Source organism: Gymnoscopelus braueri, assembly GCF_963280865.1.
Source record: "Gymnoscopelus braueri genome assembly, chromosome: 6".
Lineage (NCBI taxonomy): Eukaryota > Metazoa > Chordata > Actinopteri > Myctophiformes > Myctophidae > Gymnoscopelus > Gymnoscopelus braueri.
Window position 1 is genome coordinate 3,100,187 of NC_137607.1, and position 20,590 is coordinate 3,120,776.

The following is a 20,590-nucleotide window of genomic DNA, read 5'->3' on the forward strand; positions in this document are numbered from 1 at the left end:
TGATAATTCTGTGTATCAAATATTTGATTCCAAGGCAATCAATGTCAGACAACTTGGACAACTCTTCCATGGGCAGAGAGGGAGAGAGCGTAAGATTGCACTGGGCATAAGACATAGCGCAGTTAGCTCTTACAGGCAATGGCACATAAAGGAACATAAATGAATACTGTAAAGTAGAATCGTGAACACCATGCATTATGAACGTGAACGTGAACACCATGCATTATGGAAGTACTGATCTTTCATTCATCTGTTGCAGTAGTGGTGAGTTTTGCTGCTGGTTCTGTTCTCTCTCTCTTTCTCCCTCTGTCTGTCCCTCTGTGTGTTTACCTTTCCCCACGCCCCCCTCCCCCCTCTGTTGCTACGTTGCTGCGTTGCTACACATGCTTTTTCTTAGCCAAGCCCACACCTGTTGTGTTATGATAATGAGGGGGAGGGTATGATTGTATTGCGTCAGTAAATCGCAGTTTTTTTATCAGAACGTTTGACTCTCAAGGTCTCAGCCTCCAGGAAAAAAACTCAATATAGTCACAGAAGACACCATTGCCCATGAAAACACCACCAGGGTGTCTAAACACAGAAAAAGTGCAAAGCCATGGCACCACCTCTATTATTTGCCATGGCGAGGTTTGCTGAGCACGAATTCTCCTTTTCAGCAACACATTAAAACCTGGGCGCTGACCAGTACAACCACAGTCTGATACTGTTGTACTGGGAGCTGACCAGTACAACCACAGTCTGATGCTGTTGTACTGGGAGATGAATTATTATTTTTAAAAGCCAGTAATTCAAATGAATAGGAAATCTTCCGCATGTGCTGTGGTCATGTATCACCACCAGATGTCACTGTTGTCATATATATATTGTGTATATATATAGTCAATTATTCAATCACAACCTGTTGTATATTGTGTAGCTGTCTGTCTGTCTGTCTGTCTGTCTGTCTGTTAGGGGTGTGCCGATACACTAATTTCACGAAACGATACGATATTTGGCTCACAACTTCGATACTATTTCGATACGATACGATACACACTTTTTTATTATGAAAATATATGGGGGAGAAAAAAAGCAAATGCAAACAAATAATTCTGTTTTTGCTCAGACATGCAAACTTGTAGCTTTTCAGCTACAATAGCCGTTTTTAATCCAAATAGGGCAATAGTGTGACCCAAAAAAATAAAACATGTTGTCACCCTTTTCACCTCGGGGCTGTTTGCATGCCTGATTATTATTATTTAAAAAAAATGTAAGAAGTTTTTCAAAACAATATTTTTTTTTTCCAAAACGATACATATCGCCACGAAAACGTATCGCGATATATCGCGGGACGATATATCGGCACACCCCTACTGTCTGTCTGTCTGTCTGTCTGTCTGAGCAGTGATGATGATGATGATGATGATGATGATGATGATGATGACAACATCATACAGCGGATGACCTCATATATGATGATGTCATACAGTGACCTCATATATGATGATGTCATACAGTGACCTCAGAGACATAGTGGGGATAAAGTCTTATAAAATGATTTGTACGTCAAAGTTGATTACAACCAAACATAATAAACAATACCAACCTTTCATTATGCAACACAAAGTCTGTTGTTATGTTTAGAACAGTGTGAAATGTCATAATATCATTCAAAAAGTGAAACTTTCATATTCTAATATGTGCATAAAGTGAAATATTTCAAACTGTTTTTGTTGTTTTAATCTTGATGATTATGGCTCATACAGCTCATGAAAATAAAATAATCCATATCTCAAAATATTAGAATATTACATAAGACCACAAACAAACAAAAAATCACACCCAGTGTGAAGTGGGCGGTGTGGTCACAGTGGTCATCACAGTGATGGAAGTTCACTTAAAGACAAGTCATATTGTGGACCAACCATTGTACCAAAAAACATAAATGTGTTATTTTTAAGTGCATAGTCCTATTTATAGGGCTATGCACATGTGTCATGTTTCACTAGCCAATCACAGTGCTGAATAGACTGTGATTGGCCAATCACGGTGCAGGGTTAGGGGGGTACACTGGTGGCCAATCACAGCGCAGGATTGGGGGGTGCAAATATCCAAACCTCACATATAGGGGCGGTTTCACTGCCCAAAAAAGGATTTATGATACAGAAATGTCTACCATGTGTAAAGTATGCTTTGATAGCAGCCTTAAAAGTTCTATGACATTCATTTTAACTTTTTTTTATTTTTTGGGCGGTGAAACCGCCCCTATAAGTGAGGTTTGGAAATTTGTACAATTATCTTGAGCAGTGAAACCGACCCTATAAGTGAGGTTTGGAAATTTGTACAATTATCCTGCGCTGTGATTGGCCAATTACAATCTATTCAGGACTGCGATTGGCCAGTGTCACATGACACATGTGCATAGCCCTATATAAGAAACCATAACTTAAAAAAAAACATAAATTTGTTTTTTTAAAGTTATGGTTTCGTCCATCATAAAGAGTGTTTCAATACATGTATTTATCTTTTGTACATGATTGGTTGACTCCATTCAGTATTGTGATTAGCTAGCAAGACACCGCCCACTTCACACAGGGTGTGATTTTTATGTTTTTTGGGGGGTTTTATGACCTCAATTACACCCAAAAAATCAGAACTTTGAACATTCAGTGGATTTTCTGTGGTCTGGGGTTTTCTGAATAATTAGGCTGAAAAGTAATCTGAGCTTGGCCCTTCGGCAGTGAGGTCACAGCCGATTAATCCCGCTCACTCTCCTCCTCGCCCCTATCCTTTCCTCAATCATCGCAGAGGCGATGATTGACAGGCAAAATCCCTCACCAGCGACACCCGCAGGCAAAGATTTATTTTTTCATTGCAGTTGAAAAGGCTTTAGAAATGTGAGAGAAAAACACCTGCCATGGCTCAATGGAGTGGATTTTTTTGTTAAAACTTTCTATACACGTTTTGAAGGACCATGACAAAGACTTTTAATGTGTGGTAAAACTGAACGTCATGAAACCTTTAAGCTCATCTGTATTGTTGAGTCTGGTTTTTCATTGATTGATTGAATACTTTATATAGAAGTTTGCAGAGAAAAAAATCACATGGAATTACAGTTCACAATACAAGGTCAACTGAATAGGATTGAAAAGCTCAGAAAAGCCTACTGGCTTGTTTCAATTGGGGTTCTCATGCATGTACTCAATTCATGGACATTAAATGACTGACAGATATACACTACTATGCAGAACATCATATAAACATTTTAAAGGTAAGAAAAACTAAACAAAATGTACAGTAAACAGTTCGAGGGGGGGGGGGGGGGTAGTTTTACAGGGGCCAGAATGTCAGCCTCCTGAAGGTGATCTTTTAGGGCCGTTTTGAAAGTGAGTAGGGTTTTACACTCCTTTACTACTGTTGGTAGGGCATTCCACATAATTCAACCCCTTGTTTGTGCCAAATCTGGGTTGGTGTCTCACACCTTCCTCTTCACAATAAACACAGCTTCTCTAAGGCCATAGATCAGGGGTCTTCAATGTTTTTTCAGTCCAAGGACCCCCTATAAATGAGAGAGAGATGAAGCAGGGACCCCCCACTATAATGTACAAAATTGTGTTTCAGATTAAACTTTTTCTTTTTAACTTGGTCTGCTCTTTTTTCCCTCTACACCTATTTACCTCTTTGCCAAAAATAGCCGATCTACAGGCTCACAGAGCTTGTAGATCTGCTATTTCTGGCTAAAGTTCTCCTCAGAATAGAGACGCTAGGGTTCAAGTCTAATGTAAAAAAAAATGTGTGGACCCCCTGTAGTAACTCTACGGGTCCTCAGAGATAACACAAAAAGCCAGAGGGTCTTGTTTCCATTGTGGTACTTTGTACTCAATTCATCAGTAATACATGATAATATACAATACAATAGACACAACAAAACATAAAGGAATACTGTAAAGCTCAATAGAATCATAAAGGTATATTTACAGAGAAAGGAGGGGTGGGGCCGGGGGGGGGGCAGAGGATTCTACTATCAAGATGTTCAAGGAGTTAAATGTTCACTTGTATTTCAGGACAGGAATTATTTTAGGTTTGTTTTGAGTTTAAAAGGAGTCGAGAACCTTTATGTATTTCAGTAGGTCCTTCCACATTTTGGTGGCAGCGTATTAGATGCATGTTTACACATTTTTGAGACACATTTTGGTTATGACCATGGACATCACTCACTCTAGAGAAGTAGTTCAACAGGTATCTACAGTATCTGGACACTGTTCCTCTGAGTATCTTGAAGACCAGACCCACTGTTCCTCTGAGTATCTTAAAGACCAGACCCACTGATCCTCTGAGTATCTTTACCATGAGTAACTTGAGCCATCCTAGACTAGCATAGACTAAAGTCCTGTTTGTCTCTGGGTGGTGGACATGGGAACATCTGTCACATGGATCTTTTTTTCTTCATTGAAAGCATTTTCAATTTTTGAAACGATTTTTTTTAAATAGCTCCTTGGATTCTGCTTGCCTAATTTGCCCATGAACGCATAGAGGAACGGGTTGATGCAACTGTTTGCGCTTAAAAGAGTCACTGATATATCCAGTCCAATGTTAATAAATGTGTCGTGAAAGAGGTTGATGTCTAGTAATCTAAAGATGTGGAAGGGGAGCCAACAGATGACAAATGTGACAATCACGGCAGTCATGACTTTGAAGGGCATGGCGGTCCTGGCCATCCTGTTGTTCCGTAGCCTTACAATGATAATAGAAGAACACACAATGATGATGACCAGAGGGAATACAAAGCCTAGAACAAAGCGAAAGACAGGGACACCTGTAGAGCTGCCAGGTAGCTTTCCATAATTGTCGTAGCAATAAGTAGCCTGGTTATTGTCTGATATAATGTCATTTACCACTAAGGAGGGAATGCTCAGCGCCATAGCAAGGAGCCAGGCAACGACCACTGTAAGCGTTGCCCTTTTCAGCGTACGATTGTTTCGGGCCCAAAATACAAACACAACACCCACACAACGGTCAGCACTGATGACAACCATCAGGAAAATGCTACTGAACATGTTGAGGTACAAGACAAAGGAGATGAACTTGCACATGAAAAGTCCAAAGATCCAAGATCCTGATGCTAGTATTGCATGGAAGGTGAAAGGCAGCGTTGTGCAGAAGATGAAGTCGGAGACGGCCAGGCTGAGGTACCATGTTGTGGTCACCGTCTTCTGCTTCATCTTGAAGCCAATGACCCAGATGACCAGGCCGTTGCCCACAACCCCGAGCAGGAAGATGATCACACGTATCACAAGCACGGTGACGCACCATGGATTGCTAATGCAACGTGGTGTAGGATTGTGGACATAAGGAACAGTGTCATTGTAGTAGTCAATGGTAGGTGAAGGTGACGTCACGGATGCCATGGTGCACTCCTATATGGAAAGGGAAATGCACATTGATGTGTATGTAAGTACATTTTTGTCATATCCTCAGGGATGAATTTGTATCAGTTGCACATTTTGGGCTGTAAACATAAGGCTCTTTACCCTACAGTTTCTCACATTACATTAAGGTATGCAAAAAACTATACAGAAAATGTATTAGACACCACATAAAAACTTTTTATAACATCATCCAGGGCAGGAGAAAAGTGTATTGTAAATGCATTTTGCAATAAAAAATCACACCCTGTGTGAAGTGGGCGGTGTCTTGCTAGCTAATCACAATACTGAATGGAGTCAACCGATCATGTACAAAAAATAAATACATTTATTGAAACACTCTTTATGATGGAAGAAACCATAACTTGAAAAAAACAAAAGTATGTTTTTTTTTCAAGTTATGGTTTCTTATATAGGGCTATGCACATGTGTCATGTGACACTGGCCAATCACAGTACTGAATAGACTGTGATTGGCCAATCACGGTGCATTGTACAAATTGTACAAATAAAATTGTACAAAATTGTACAAATATCCAAACCTCACTTATAGGGGCGGTTTCACCGCCCAACTTTTCATTATTATTATTATTCCGGCCGTTTTTTGACGGCTAACTAGTCCTTCATACCTTTAGCTACAAACTGAAAATGTGTCTTTCGCTGTGACGCCATGCTGTGGAAAACACGCCCATAGGCTAAGCTTTGCAGGACGTGCTGTGATTGGCTAATACTCAATACCATCAACATTCTTAGCGATCCCTCACTGTTTCTTCAGGAACAGTACTTTCTAGTTAAATTATATAATCATAACTTTCAGTGAATTGTAAAAACACATTGTAAATGAAAAGCACATCACAGTACACTGAAAACACGTGTTTGTTCAGTGTCGGTCCAGTGGTCTGTAAAGCTAGCTCCCTGGTGGGGGCTCCCACTCCCACAGAGTAGAGATTGGGCCAGTTTGGAAGCCTTTTCCATCACTGATCTGTATCATTATTATATTTTGAAATGACATGTTGATGTGAGACTGAAAAACACACAATCAACCAGGTTGGCCCGAGTAACGAGGAGAGGAATATATATTATGTTTATCACCAACATATTATGAAGATATCTGTAATTATGACCCGGTTTAACAGGTTCATAGACACACAACACACACCATAAGAACACAAACACACAAGTCATTTGTGCAGAGAGAGACATGCAGTGGTTAGAAGAGTGTGACTAATAATAATAGTGAATAAAATATATTGTTGAAATGATAAATCTACAACAAGGTGAAAACATTGCTGGAGATCCTTGTGTAAAAACTAGTTTTAATGTATTCAAAGTCAGCAGCTTAACTTGAACAAAATGCTGTTTAAATGTACAGCCATGTATCTCTGCATTAGATTCAACTCTCAGTTCAACAGAGCTATTAGTAATCATGGTGATATAATAGTAGCCTAATAATAGTGTAATAATAATAGTATAATATATATAATATATGTATATATATATATATAATAGTGATATAATAGTAATATAATAGTGATATAACAGTAATATACTCACAGATAACACAGAGCAACGTGTGAGCCCTCTTCTGCTGTGATGAACTCTGGAAACACCTTGCTGCCTGTTCACACCTAACTAATAGGTGTGTGTGTGTGTGTGTGTGTGTGTGTGTGTGTGTGTGTGTGTGTGTGTGTGTGTGTGTGTGTGTGTGTGAGTGTGAGTGTGAGTGTGAGAGAGAGAGAGAGAGAGAGAGAGAGATTTAAAGTGTGAAAGGCAGATGTTAGACCAAAGCAGATTATTATTATTTCTATAATTATTATGTTTTTTTTACAAGATTACATTATCACAACATTAATGTATACAACTTTGCTTCATTTAACAACACACTAATCATTTTATAACGATAGACATCGTTCAAAACATAGACACTCAAACCAAATGCATAGTCCACTATGTGTTATACATGTATTATTAGTCCACTATGTGTTATACATGTATTATTAGTCCACTATGTATTATACATGTATTATTAGTCCACTATGTGTTATACATGTATTATTAGTCCACTATGTATTATACATGTATTATTAGTCCACTATGTATTATACATGTATTATTAGTCCACTATGTATTATACAGGTCAGCATACGGTATTATTGTCATGGATTATTATTCAACAGCATCACTTACACTGGCTTGAAACGGTCTTGAGAGATTCAGTTGCAGGTTTGTTTCTGCTGTCTTCAGCTCAGTGATGGTATCTCAGCCTGTCTGATCACACTGCTTTAATCATTGAATTAATGTATTTAATTTCAGCATATGTACAACAATCCATAATCCTTCTGTCTATTGTCTATTTTAGAGCATAGTGAGAAATAAGGTGATCAATCTTTCTCTCGCCTGCATACAACCTAGTAATAGGCCAAAAAGTGGTGAAAACCCCTATTTATCCTTGTCACCAGATTGGGGACTCTTATCCTAGTCACTCACTAAGTTATTGGCTAATTCTTCTACCCTATCTGTCACTCAGAGCATTTTACTGCCATAATAGCACAAAAAGGAACGATGTCCCTATATTGGGTAATATGGTAAAACTACTCTGACAGACTTCTAGGTAATCTACTCTAACGCGCAAAGAGTCCAGATCTCTCTATGTGCACTAGTTTATAAGGGGCCACTTGGCCCTCCCACTATGCTCTCTGACCTATCCTGATATTAATCCGTCCCCTTATGGGAGTGATGTTTACTGGTAATTAATATCTTTCTTTCTCCACCCAGCTGACTTGCAATGACGATGTATGTTTTCTATTAATGGGCACACTGCCACACCCCTGGTGCGTCTTCTCAGAATTCTGTCACAGCATCCACGATATGGTTGCGTTCAGTCTGTTTCCAACTGGCAGTGTCAACAGGGAAAGTTATTACAATATTCACTATAGCCACAATAGCTATTACATCATCCACTCGTTGTCTCCTGCTGGGTGCAGGTCATTGGTGTAAAATGATATGAATTTAAGCCCCTGATCTGTACGTGGCAGATCGCTCCCCTTTTACAGCGGGGGTATACTATCTTTCTCACTCATGGATTTTCCACAGGTATTTCAACCATCCTACAGCATACATAACCAGCATACAGATCATCCCTCAACTTTCCCACTCTCCCTCCTATGTTATCTAATCCAGTTTGATTATCGCCAGCTAACCAATCTAGACAAGTAACCTTTTTCTTTACTACGTACCATAGACCATGGTAGGCTGTCTACAGTGCGCCCACAACCCTATAATACTTGTAGTATATTTACACTGGTCCCTGTATCCTTCATGAATAACCCTATAATACTTATACTCACACAATATTTACATGGATTCCTTCCCAGTGCCTCAACTAAGGGCTATCATGCATCACTACACCTTTTTCATCATATTGCATTCTTCATCTCTTTAAACTAATTGTCTCCCTTATTATTTATTAATAATACTTAGTTAACAATTAATATGCCTATGTGGCCTTTTTACTTCTATGTAATACCTTTTCCTTCTACTTTCCTTGTTCCATTCTTTACACTACCTTTCCTTTCTGTTTCAGTGATCATCTCATCTTTTAGATAATAATTAGCACCATAATTAATCATAATGAATGTTCCTCCACTTATGTTTGACCTAAAGTATTTCTACTTCAGCTTAAGTATTTCTACTCCTGGTTCTCACTTGCTCTCTGCTTGGCACAACGCCCTGTCTTGTAATGTCCTGTTGTTCGCTCTACTAGTTCCTCATACTGTACTACTGGGTACTTTCCTCATCTCTTTCGCAACTCTCACTCTCCAACTCTCTTACTGCATATTATTAACCCTCCAGTCTCCAGTTTGAGTTTACTTTGGACTACTGTTTACTGAACCAGTTTCAAGTTTACATGCGTTAATAGATCTACATCTATCATAGATGTGGAAAATATCAAACACTTGACCAATTATTATTTCATAAATAGTGAGGGAAATATGTAACAAAAAAAGGCTCAGTTGTTCACTTCCGGCAGAAAGTGTGAAAATTTGCATATGGCATGTTTGAAGTATGCCGATTTCAAATTTTGCCGGATCCAAGCACTTTTCCCATGGGATCTGGTCGTAAAATGAGAATTAAAGATGGCCGCCATTGGTTCAATTAGGTTTTGTATTCCAATCTTTGACACCTCATCACTTTTCAATGTGAAACAAGTTTGTTTTGATGAAATCCAAATTGTAATGCAGCAATACTTTGACATTTTCAGTTTCTGTAGATTAATTTAGCAGATTACGGTCTGTTTTTATGGCAAATTTGATTGAAACCAGTGTTACTCCAAAGTGCTTCATCTGAGCCTCATGATGTTGGTGTCTCTACCTATGTTTTCAGGGGTATTCTTTCACATGAGATCATATTACTGGGTTCACACTTATTTAATATTTGTGTAGCAAAACTCATTCTTCAAAAATAGCATATTAGATGGTTGACAGTGCATGTAACGGACCATCAGGAACTTCCAAATGATTCCCCAGATACCCATCGTGAATTTGTCAAGGGGAACTTTGTCATTGCACAAGTTCTCTGCTTTGGCACACGATCAGATGCATGAACAGCAGAACGCTATTGTGAAAGGTGATGGCGGAATTGTTGTAATTACTGAGAACTAGACCATACCCGGTGAAGGTTATTGCACGTCCTGTAGCGCGGTCCCCCCGCAGGTCCCCCCGCGGCACCCCCCGCGGTCACCCCCCCCAACGGGCAACCCCCCACACACCCCCCCGTCGCGGAACCCCCCGGGTCCCGTCGCAAACACACACACACACACACACACACACGCAACGTTTAGCGCGAGTCGTCTCGTGCGCGCACACACAGAGCCAGCGTGTGCGCACACACACGGGCACATGCGACGCATGCGCAGTTCGTACTGTACGGTACGGTACGGTACGGTACTGTACTGTACGTACTGTACTGTACTGTACTGTACGTACTGTACTGTACTGTACTGTACTGTACTGTACTGTACTGTACTGTACGTACTGTACTGTACTGTACTGTACTGTACTGTACTGTACGGTCTGTACTGTACGTACTGTACTGTACTGTAATGTACTGTACGGTCTGGACTGTACTCTACTGTACTGTACTGTACTGTACGGTCTGTACTGTACGGTCTGTACTGTACTGTACTCTACTCTACTGTACTGTACTGTACTGTACTGTACTGTACTCTACTGTACTCTACTGTACTCTACTGTACTGTACTGTACTGTACCGTACCGTACCGTACCGTACCGTACCGTACCGTACGTACCGTAGACGATCCTTGCAACACACAAACAGTTCCTTCCGTACATTGCACGAAAGTTGAATGAGGAGTCTGTGATGCGTGTTGATGTGGTGTGGGACACGTAAGGAAGGAACCAGGCTTGGTCGTGGCATCGGCATACCACTCCATGTGACTGAACAGACATCCGTGCCACGAAACTGGAGTAGCTTCCTTCGAGTAGATTCCAACAAAAAGACATTATTCTGCTGCTCTAGAAACAATGGTTGTTCCAGATGGGAAAACACTTCTCACAACCTATGAAGAAGCCCCCCTTCTGATGTTTCTCAACTTCAACCATGTACATACACATGAAGAGGCTGATTCGCGAATGTTGCTACATGCCTGGCACGCCTACCAGCGGGGGAAGAAAGTGAACGAGGCACGCAAGCAGCTATTTGCTCATGGAAATCGCAAAGTGGAAAATATTCCACCCACAAAGGAGGCACTTCGTCATGTGAAGAGAGCAGTATTTCAAGCTGGTCAAATCTGGGGACAGTCCCAAATTGCCAACCCAGAGATTCCTTCACCTGCAGATTGGGGATGGGTGAAAAGTTAGGACGATGGCTGGTGTCCATTTTGGACGGTGATGGCAGAGGTGGCGTCTAAAGGGTGTCGAGAGCTGATCAAATGCATGTGTAAAAAACGGTGTGCTGGAAAATGCAAATGTTTTGCGGCTAATCTACCATGCACAGAACTTTGTGTTTCTGTTCAGGACAATGCTTCCAAGAAGAACAGAGTAGGACAGATTAAATAAACAAGTTAATGAGAAATAAATGTAACATGTAGAATCCTATTTCTGCCATGTACATTTTTGTATTGTGCATAATTAATTAGATAATTAGCATATTTGCAGCAAATATGCTAATTATCTAATTAATAAGTCAGACGCTTTAGTCTGACTTCTTGGATCCGGCAATTTTTGAATTCAGCGCCCAAAAATACCCCTAGGTGCAAAATTTCACACTTTCTGCCGGAAGTGAACAACTTTTTCACATATTTCTCCCACTAAAAAGCCTATATACAAAAATCCCCATAGCTCCTTTTCCAAACTCCCACCCCAATGGTCCCAGTCAGTCCATGCCTAAAGGAGGATGATTCATAGCATCCTCCACGTCGGTTAAACTACGGATCTGAGTGCTTGGATGGTCTTCCTCATCTGGTGGTGTCTCAGGCGTTGGAATAGAGGGGGAATAAGGTGAATAGTATGGGCTAGAGGGGGAATAAGGTGGGCTGTAAGATGGGCTGTTCACATCCCATCCTCTCGGGGGTGTTGTGGGTGCGAGGGGGAGGTACTTCCCAGTTCTGGGGTGGTCACCTCATACTCTTCTCTTATGCTGGCAGGGGAATGATGGGCTCTATCCGGTGATTCAATCTGCCTCATTATTCGTATTATCTGTCGCTGCCGGAGGGTCAGGTCGTCCAGGGTCATGTCATCCAAATCTGAACCCTGTTCCTCTAATTCCCCCTCACTGTGCTCGTTTCTCTCCTGCTGCAACTCCTCTACCTCCTCTCCTTTATCGTCACTGATTTCTATCACTGCCCTCTGACGCTGTCTTTCTCTCATTGTTCCTCCTAACTCCTCAATATTTATCTCCACATTCTCCCTTTCTGCATTAAGAGTAGCGACTGTTTCTCCTAGTTCCTCGATATGTCTTTCTACATTTGCTCTTTCTGCATTAAGAGTGGAGACCGCGTGTCCAGCATTTATGGTGGCCAGGCCAACACATGTTCTAATATCTCGTCATCTGTTAGCATCAGCGTGCTGATGGCTTCATCTGTTAGCATCATAGCTCTGGGCATACTGTCTTCTGAACTTGGCCTTGGCCTGTCAACATTGGGCAACAGTGCACTTGAGCTCTGGGGCCTGCTGTAGAGTGTGTCAATGTGAGGCAATACTGAACTTCTGCTTTCTATACGCTGCAGCTGGCTATGGTGGGGCATTGCATCATGGGGTCCTCTCAGAGGAGGGTCTCGACTGATGCAGACCTCGCCCTCAGCGACAACGCTGAACCCCTAATTGCTCCCGATGAGCAGGTTGGTGCCTTGCATGGTTTCCTCCACCATCGGTGTGTGAATGTGTGTGTGAATGTGTGTGAAGGGGTGAACGTAATGCACAATCTATGCAAAAGGGAGACCTGTCTCCCTTCAGGCTTCTGTGGCCATGCCCCAATTACTCAGGTGTAAGTAGTCATAAGCCCCTCCCCTATAAAGCCTGGTGCTCATTCATTCATTCATTCTTGGCTCTCTTTAGGCCCTGTCTTGTCTGAGCAAGGTAGGCAATGGATTGTTGTTTTGCTTTTAAACTGTTGTTTACTGTTGTTTTGTATTTATTGTTAATGGTCCTATGTTCCTCAGGCGCCCTCCTCTCTGCTTCAGTGTTGAGGATCAGATCAGAGGCCAAGAGGCTGTTTGTAGGCCAGGTGTTAGGGCCCAAACCTCACCTAACCTGAGGTATGTGGTGTAAAGTTGCCTTATATATATTATGGTGCCCTCATATCGTGGTTCTAACATAATTCTGTACTTGTAGGCCCTTGTGTACTCTCCATTGTGCCCTTGTGTACTGCTGCCATGTGTCAGGTCCCCCTGCCCTACATACAGACCTTGACTGTTGAGGTAATATAGTTCTGTATGTTTATTATAATGCATTGTGGGGGCTAACTGTTGTGGTGTTTTATTTTATAGGCTTAGCTCCATTGCTGCTTTTGCCCCTTATTGTTAGACCGTTATTTCTTATGTATTGCATTTTATTTTCATTGATAACTCAACTGCCACTTGTCATTTATATTATTCATTGTTATTGTTGTTAGCTGTGCGTGTGCGTGTGTCCTCACTCTACAAACCCCTCTGTCTCTCCTCTCCCCTGCAGTCTGACTGTGGCTTCTCTTGTATATTTTATATCTAGTGCTTTTTCTACCCTTTTAACATTAAATTGTGCTTACTTCAAATGTAACTCCCATTTGTGGAGCATATTATCTTGTTGGGTTTACAAATAAATGTTCTTGAATATCTTGAGAAGCACGTCTCTGCTCCATTCATTTACAAACGAACCTGTGTTGCACTCAGTGTGGTTACTTTAGCACTTTCATTGATTCCTTGGGTGAAACTTACAAGGTGGCGTAGTCGAAGTTACTGATGTTATATTTCTGCCAGGGTAACATTTATATAGCACTTCGGATAAAAGCGCTGTAGAAATGCACAATTTTTATCCCGACACTTTACGAGTCACCAAAATAATTAAAACAAACTATTTAAAATATATTTAGGATAGATTATGTACACATTATAACCAAAATACAAAATGTGCCACAGACACGTTGATGACCCCTGCTATAGAGTGTTTGTTCAGTAACAGTGTTAAATAGCTCTATATTGTGATAGTAATCATTACTATAGAGTGTTTGTTCAGTAACAGTGTTAAATAGCTCTATATTGTGATAGTAATCATTACTATAGAGTGTTTGTTCAGTAACAGTGTTAAATAGCTCTATATTGTGATAGTAATCATTACTATAGAGTGTTTGTTCAGTAATAGTGTTAAATAGCTCTATATTGTGATAGTAATCATTACTATAGAGTGTTTGTTCAGTAACAGTGTTAAATAGATCTATATTGTGATAGTAATCATTACTATAGAGTGTTTGTTCAGTAACAGTGTTAAATAGCTCTATATTGTGATAGTAATCATTACTATAGAGTGTTTGTTCAGTAATAGTGTTAAATAGATCTATATTGTGATAGTAATCATTGCTATAGAGTGTTTGTTCAGTAACAGTGTTAAATAGATCTATATTGTGATAGTAATCATTGCTATAGAGTGTTTGTTCAGTAATAGTGTTAAATAGCTCTATATTGTGATAGTAATCAGTAATTTTTTTGCGGTTCTGGGCGGGTTAAAGCCCTTTTTTTTGCGGTTCTGGGCGGGTTATAGCCCTAATTTGGATCAGAAAAATGTCTCTCTTTTGGGTGGGTTATAGCCCTTTTATTTCGTGTTTTTCTTACTTTTATTCTGTTAATTCAGATCAGAAAAATGTCTCTCTTTTGGGCGGGTTATAGCCCTTTTATTTCGTGTTTTTCTTACTTTTATTCGGTTAATTCGGATCAGAAAAATGTCTCTCACAACGCACCTCTCCATTGAGAAATGGAAGAACCGTCGCCCTTTTCCAGCCGTGAAAAACCTCCTGCTCGTCTTTTTCTTTTTTCTTCCCGCACCCCCCCCCCCTTTTATTTCGTGTTTTTCTTACTTTTATTCGGTTAATTCGGATCAGAAAAATGTCTCTCATAACGCACCTCTCCATTGAGAAATGGATAACAAGAACCGTCGGACTTTTCCAGCCGTGAAAAACCTCCTGCTCGTCTTTTTCTTTTTTCCTCCCGCACCCCCCCCCCCCACCACACACACACACACACACACACACACACACACGCACACACCACCACCTCGCACACACTTTGCACGCAATCGGTATGATTTAGCTGACAATAAAATAAAAAAAACGCACAACACAGAACCACTACACACACTTAAACAGGTAGGCCCGCTAATAATTCCATTCACAATTATGGCACTCTTAAATGGATGCGGGCTGCCACTGGAATGGATGAATGAATGACAGGGCGATTTATGTGCTGTCCTGTCTCTTTCCTGTGTGACTGTGACAGTGACAGCTCAGGCTCAGCTGTGCGTGTGTTAGTCAGTGTTGCCAAATATCGTGAGAGAAATGAGCCAGCCGAGCTCCAAAAACAAGCCTTTTTTTTTCTTCCAACAGTTGCGGTAAATAAACGGACTTGGTAACACTGGTCTGATGCCCGCCAGTGCCACACAACCACACAACCAGCCTCGTAACAGCAGTTATCAATGCAAAGAAAGACCCAAATAAAAGGCACAGCGGCCAATAATTCAAGACAGACATAAGTGTGTGGAAATAAAATGCACAGCGGCAGATCCAGCAATATAAATTAATTCACTTTCACTCACCAATGACGTGGTTCACCTGAAGACAAAATCCATCCTCCTGTCCTTTTGAGTGAATTTTTCAATGACCCGGTCGTAGAGCTGATCAGTACTTTTAAGATCCAGGAGAATTTGCTTTTCAATAGACATGGAAGCTAATGCAGAGAGTCGGGATTGTCCTGTTGTATTCCTCGAATATGTTTTTATCCGTTTGAGGGCGGAAAATGTCCTTTCCACGGATGAAGTGGTGACAGGGATAGTTACAACTAAACATGTTAGTTTGTATATCTGATGCATGCTGTCACAGAGTCCTTTGCCTTGGAGAAATAGAAGAAGGTCTGATGGGTCCTTTCCCTGAAAATCTGCCATAGAGTACATGACACTGAGTTCTGTTTTCAGTCGTACCAAGTCAAAACGCGGCCCGTAGCTGTCAGTCAAGCTTGCGAAAGCAGTTTCAGGGAACGTCGTTTTAAAGATGGGGAACTGCTTGGGGTCAAGGAGCGAAAGGAATGAAAGCTTTTCGTGATCTTTAAAACGATTTGTCATTTGATTGAGAATATTGTCAATAATGCTGTCAAACAACTTCTTGTAGTGTGCACGTGGATCTCCATGCACTCTGCGCCCAGATGGCACGCTGGTGTTCTGCACTGTCTCGTCATAGAGCTGATCAAAATTTGCCCTCTGCCCCTCAATGCAAATGCAAAACTGGTCCACCCTGGCCATACAAAACTGCATGTCAAATGACTTTTTCTGCAAGATGTCGAAGAGAACATCTGCATGTGAAAATATGTCGTTAAATATTGAAAGCAAAAAGCAAAATTCAAAGCTGCTCAGGTTTGATATGTAACCATCAGCACTGCTTATAGCAGGATCGTCATACTCATCCTGGTGGTCAACTACATACTCGAACACATCCTTGAGATCATCTTTCTGATCGAATACAGTGCACACCAATCTTGATGCAAAATTCCACCTGGTTGGTGCAACTCGTGGCAGTCGCTTCTGGCATATCTCATCGAGCAGTTGCGTTCGTTTTGGCGATTTACTAAAAAATGCGGCCATGGAAGAAAGGTGTGCGAAGAAGATTTTGCATTCGTTAATTTTACCTACACCTTGTGATAATACCAAATTAAGGACATGTGCATAACAATGTATGAAAAGCGCCTGGGGAATCTTTTCCTTCACTTTGGCTTGGACCCCGTTCAGTCCCGATGCCATAACGGGAGCACCATCGTAGCACTGGGCTACAAGTTTGTCTGTGCATGCATATTCCTCCAAGAATCCAAGGGCCAGGGTTGCTACCTGTTCTGCCCGTTTGCTCCCCGACACATCCACAAATTTAACGAACCTCTCTTGTACGCCACAGTCTGTTACGTAACGAAGAACAATCGATAGCTGCGCAGCATTGCTCACATCAGATGTTTCATCCAGCATAAGAGCTACAAATGATGCTTTATTTATTTCTTCTTTAATGGCATCATCCATCACACCACCAACAGCACTTATTAAGTCGTTCTGTATTTGACTTGAGGTTCCAATAAACACTTTTGAAGTGGTCAGATGGTAGTGCAAATCTGGATCATATTCTGCTAAGTATGATAAAATCTCCAGGTAATTACCGCGATTCAATGATGTTCTGCTCTCATCATGGCCCCTAAAAGCCATCTCCTGTTTGCCTAGGAAAATGACAGAGTGTATGAGACGTTTCAAAAGATCCCTATTTTTTTTCACCTTTTCATTGTGCATAGTTGTGTCTCTCCGTCTCTGTTCATCCAGCTGTAAATCAATCCTTGTGTCTCCAAAGGTTTTCAAACTAATAGTTGCCTTAAGGTGACTTGCTGAGCCTTCATGCTTTTGTGCAGCTTTGGTTAAACTGCTAAGGTTGTCGTAGCCTCTCCAGTTCCACGCACCCTTATCGCTCCCAAACAACAAGCATTCCCAGCAGTACAGCTTCTTATTTAGAACCGAGCCTGTAATCCACCGGTATCGTTCCCAATTGCTACCCTGAAAATGCCGCTCGTAGCCCGCCTTTGAAGCTTGACTGATCTCCAGTTTATCCGGTGTTGGGCGGCCTTTTTTAACAATGTCCATCTTTTCATTAAAGGCTCGTCTTGAAAAGGGCACTGATAATAAATCCACAACGACATCATCATTTGCGACGGTATTAACTTCACTTGCTGCCATGTTGCGTTTGTTTACATTCATACAATCACAGTCTGTGTGACCCCGTGACAGTCTGGCGCTTTCCCGTAGCTGAGCGGGTCTACCAAACACTCGCCCCAAAACACAATCACCCCGGGGAAAATCCGCCAGTATTCAACTGGTGTTCCTAAACGTAACCTCAGGCAAGCGGTTTTTGGGGCGAGACTTCCGCTACCTTCTAGAATACCTTGAACTCTGAAAGACTACGCCCATTGACTACAACTCGAAATATGATTGGTTGCTTAAACTGTCAATCCACACCTAGGCTACTATTGAGCCGGTGGTCATGCTAGAATCCCCACGATGGCGAATATTCTGCCCAGAGACTCTGTAGTAAAATTCTCTGATTGGCTGTTAATTTTTCCCAACACAAACACACTCAAATACACAGTGCATGGGGCAAAAACAAATAAAATAAGTATGGCGAGCGAAACAGTGCAGTTTAACAGATTAGCAACACAATAAAAAAAAAATTACTTGATAAAAAAAAAAAAATTATATCAAAAAAATATTTTATTTATAGAATTTTTATTTTCTTTCATCTGAGGATCCCAGGGCCTTCTCTGAATACCCTGAAGGTCCTGAAAATTCGCCACTGATAGATAGACACATTTTTGTAGACATGTAGACATCAATCATTAGACATGATTGATTAGTTTTACTCATATTCACTGACTTTGACCAACAAATGCTGACATGACGTTCTGCTATAAACTTTGTGAGGGCCGTATATGGTTACATTGTATTAACCGTTTGCCTTTTTTGTAAAGTTTAGGTCACAGATTAATATGCAACGACAGCCTTAAAGACCATCTTGCTCGCCGCCTTACCCCTTAAACTTTTATGCCATTTTTTTATATTTTGAAAAACATATTAAACAGTTTAAATAGTTGATCTACAAGCTCACAATGTGTCGATGTAGATCGGCTATTTGAGAATGTGTTTCAAATAGTACAAAATGCCTACAAAGTGTAGGTATAAGGGGTAAAGATAGGACTCAAAGGAATTATTATTTTTAAAAGCCAGTAATTCATATGGATAGGAAATCTTCCTCTTGTGCTGTGGTCATGTATCACCACCAGATGTCACTGTTGTCATATATATTATGTATATTGTCAATGACTCAATCACACCCTGTTGTATTGTGTAACGTCCGTCTGTCTGTCTGTCTGTCTGTCTGTCTGTCTGTCTGTCTGTCTGTCTGTCTGTCTGTCTGTCTGTCTGTCTGTCTGTCTGTCTGTCTGTCTGTCTGTCTGTCTGTCTGTCAAAGATGATTAAAACCAAATAATAAACAATCAACCTTTCATTATGCAACATAAAGTCTGTTATGTTTAGAACAGTGTGAAATGTCTGGCTCTGTGCTTTTATATACGTATAGGCTACAGGTGCATCTCAACACATTACTATATCTTTACTTACATAATAATATCATATATTATAAACTTTCATATTCTAATATGTGCATAAAGTGAAATATAATATAACTATTTTTGTTTTAATTGTATGGCTCATACAGCTCATGAAAATGAAATAATCCATATCTCAACATATTAGAATATTACATACACAAGACAAAAAAAGAAGAAAAAAGGGTTAATAATACAGAAATGTCTACCATGTGTAAAGTATGCTTTGATAGCAGCCTTAAGCTCTTCTGTATTGTTGAGTCTGGTTTTTCATTGATTGGTTGAATACTTCACACATGGAATTACAGTTTACAATACAAGGTCAACTGAATAGGATTGAAAAGCTCAGAAAAGCCCACTGGCTTGTTTCAAATGGGGTCCATGTACTCAATTCATGGAGACATTAGATGAAGTAATGTATATGTCACAGTACGTTTGGAGAACCAGTACGATTGAAGACAGAGCGCTCGTTTTTAGGCACGGGGCTCCTTCGGGGCGAGGCGGGGCTTTTCGAGACAGGTTTTATTAGTGAGGCTCGCGAGGAGGAGAAGGAGGACGCGGCGCTGCGAGGCGGGGGTTTATTACGCGAGGCTCGCGAGGAAGAGGAGCCTCCTCCTCCTCCTCCTCCTCCTCCTCCTCCTCCTCCTCGCGTAATAAACCGTCCTCCTTCTCTCCTTCTCTCGTTCTCCTCCTCCGAGGAGGAGGAGAAGGAGAATGCGGAGAGGCGGGGCTTTGATGCGCCGACGCGGACCTGTCTTTTGTTGTTCCCCCCCACATAGCAACCAGGAAGCTACGCTAGGGGAACCATAATATCTATGAGGGGAACGCTGAACACGCACACGCTTGTCCATGACGGAGGCGCGCCGACTCAGTAGAGCTTGAGGCCGAGGAAGCGCGCCCTCGCGCCTCCAGGCGCGAGTGCCCGCGCTGACCGGCCGATGCTCTACTAGTCGACTCAGCGCCGTTTGAGTTGTAAACCGATAGGGACAGAATAGTTCTTCTCATGGATCACTGTGTGTGTGTGTGTGTGTGTGTGTGTGTGTGTGTGTGTGTGTGTGTGTGTGTGTGTGTCAGGGAGAAAGTAAAACAAAAGCCAGAACACAATAAAAGTATCTAAACAGTCCTGTTTTCAATAAACCAAAAAAAGCATGAGCGCGTGCGCGTGTGTGTGCGCGTGCGCTTGTGTGTGTGTGTGTGTGTGTGTGTGTGTGTGTGTGTGTGTGTGTGTGTGTGTGTGACTGTGTGGGTGTGTGGCCATATATGTTTGTGCACAAGCCTGGCTTGTGGCTCCCTCTAGTGCTGGG

The 20,590-nt window shown here is 41.3% G+C and overlaps 2 protein-coding genes across 2 annotated transcripts in view; both read right to left on the bottom strand.

Annotated features, from left to right (window-relative positions):
• Positions 1-377: 377 nt before the first annotated feature.
• Positions 378-5,387, bottom strand: LOC308086405 (chemerin-like receptor 1; the record flags this gene model as incomplete). The annotated part of the gene is made up of 2 exons (XM_080429926.1): positions 378-409; positions 4,490-5,387. 2 exons carry the CDS (start codon positions 5,385-5,387, stop codon positions 378-380), a joined length of 930 nt encoding a protein of 309 aa, XP_080286052.1.
• A 12,777-nt stretch (positions 5,388-18,164) lies between these two features.
• LOC308086406 (chemerin-like receptor 1) overlaps positions 18,165-20,590 on the bottom strand; it is a gene marked incomplete at its 3' end in the record, with an annotated part of 38,914 nt that continues 36,488 nt past the window's right edge. Inside the window, exon 3 of the mRNA XM_080429927.1 lies at positions 18,165-18,231. Coding sequence (XP_080286053.1) covers positions 18,165-18,231 — 67 coding nt within the window. The remainder of the gene's footprint in view (positions 18,232-20,590) is intronic.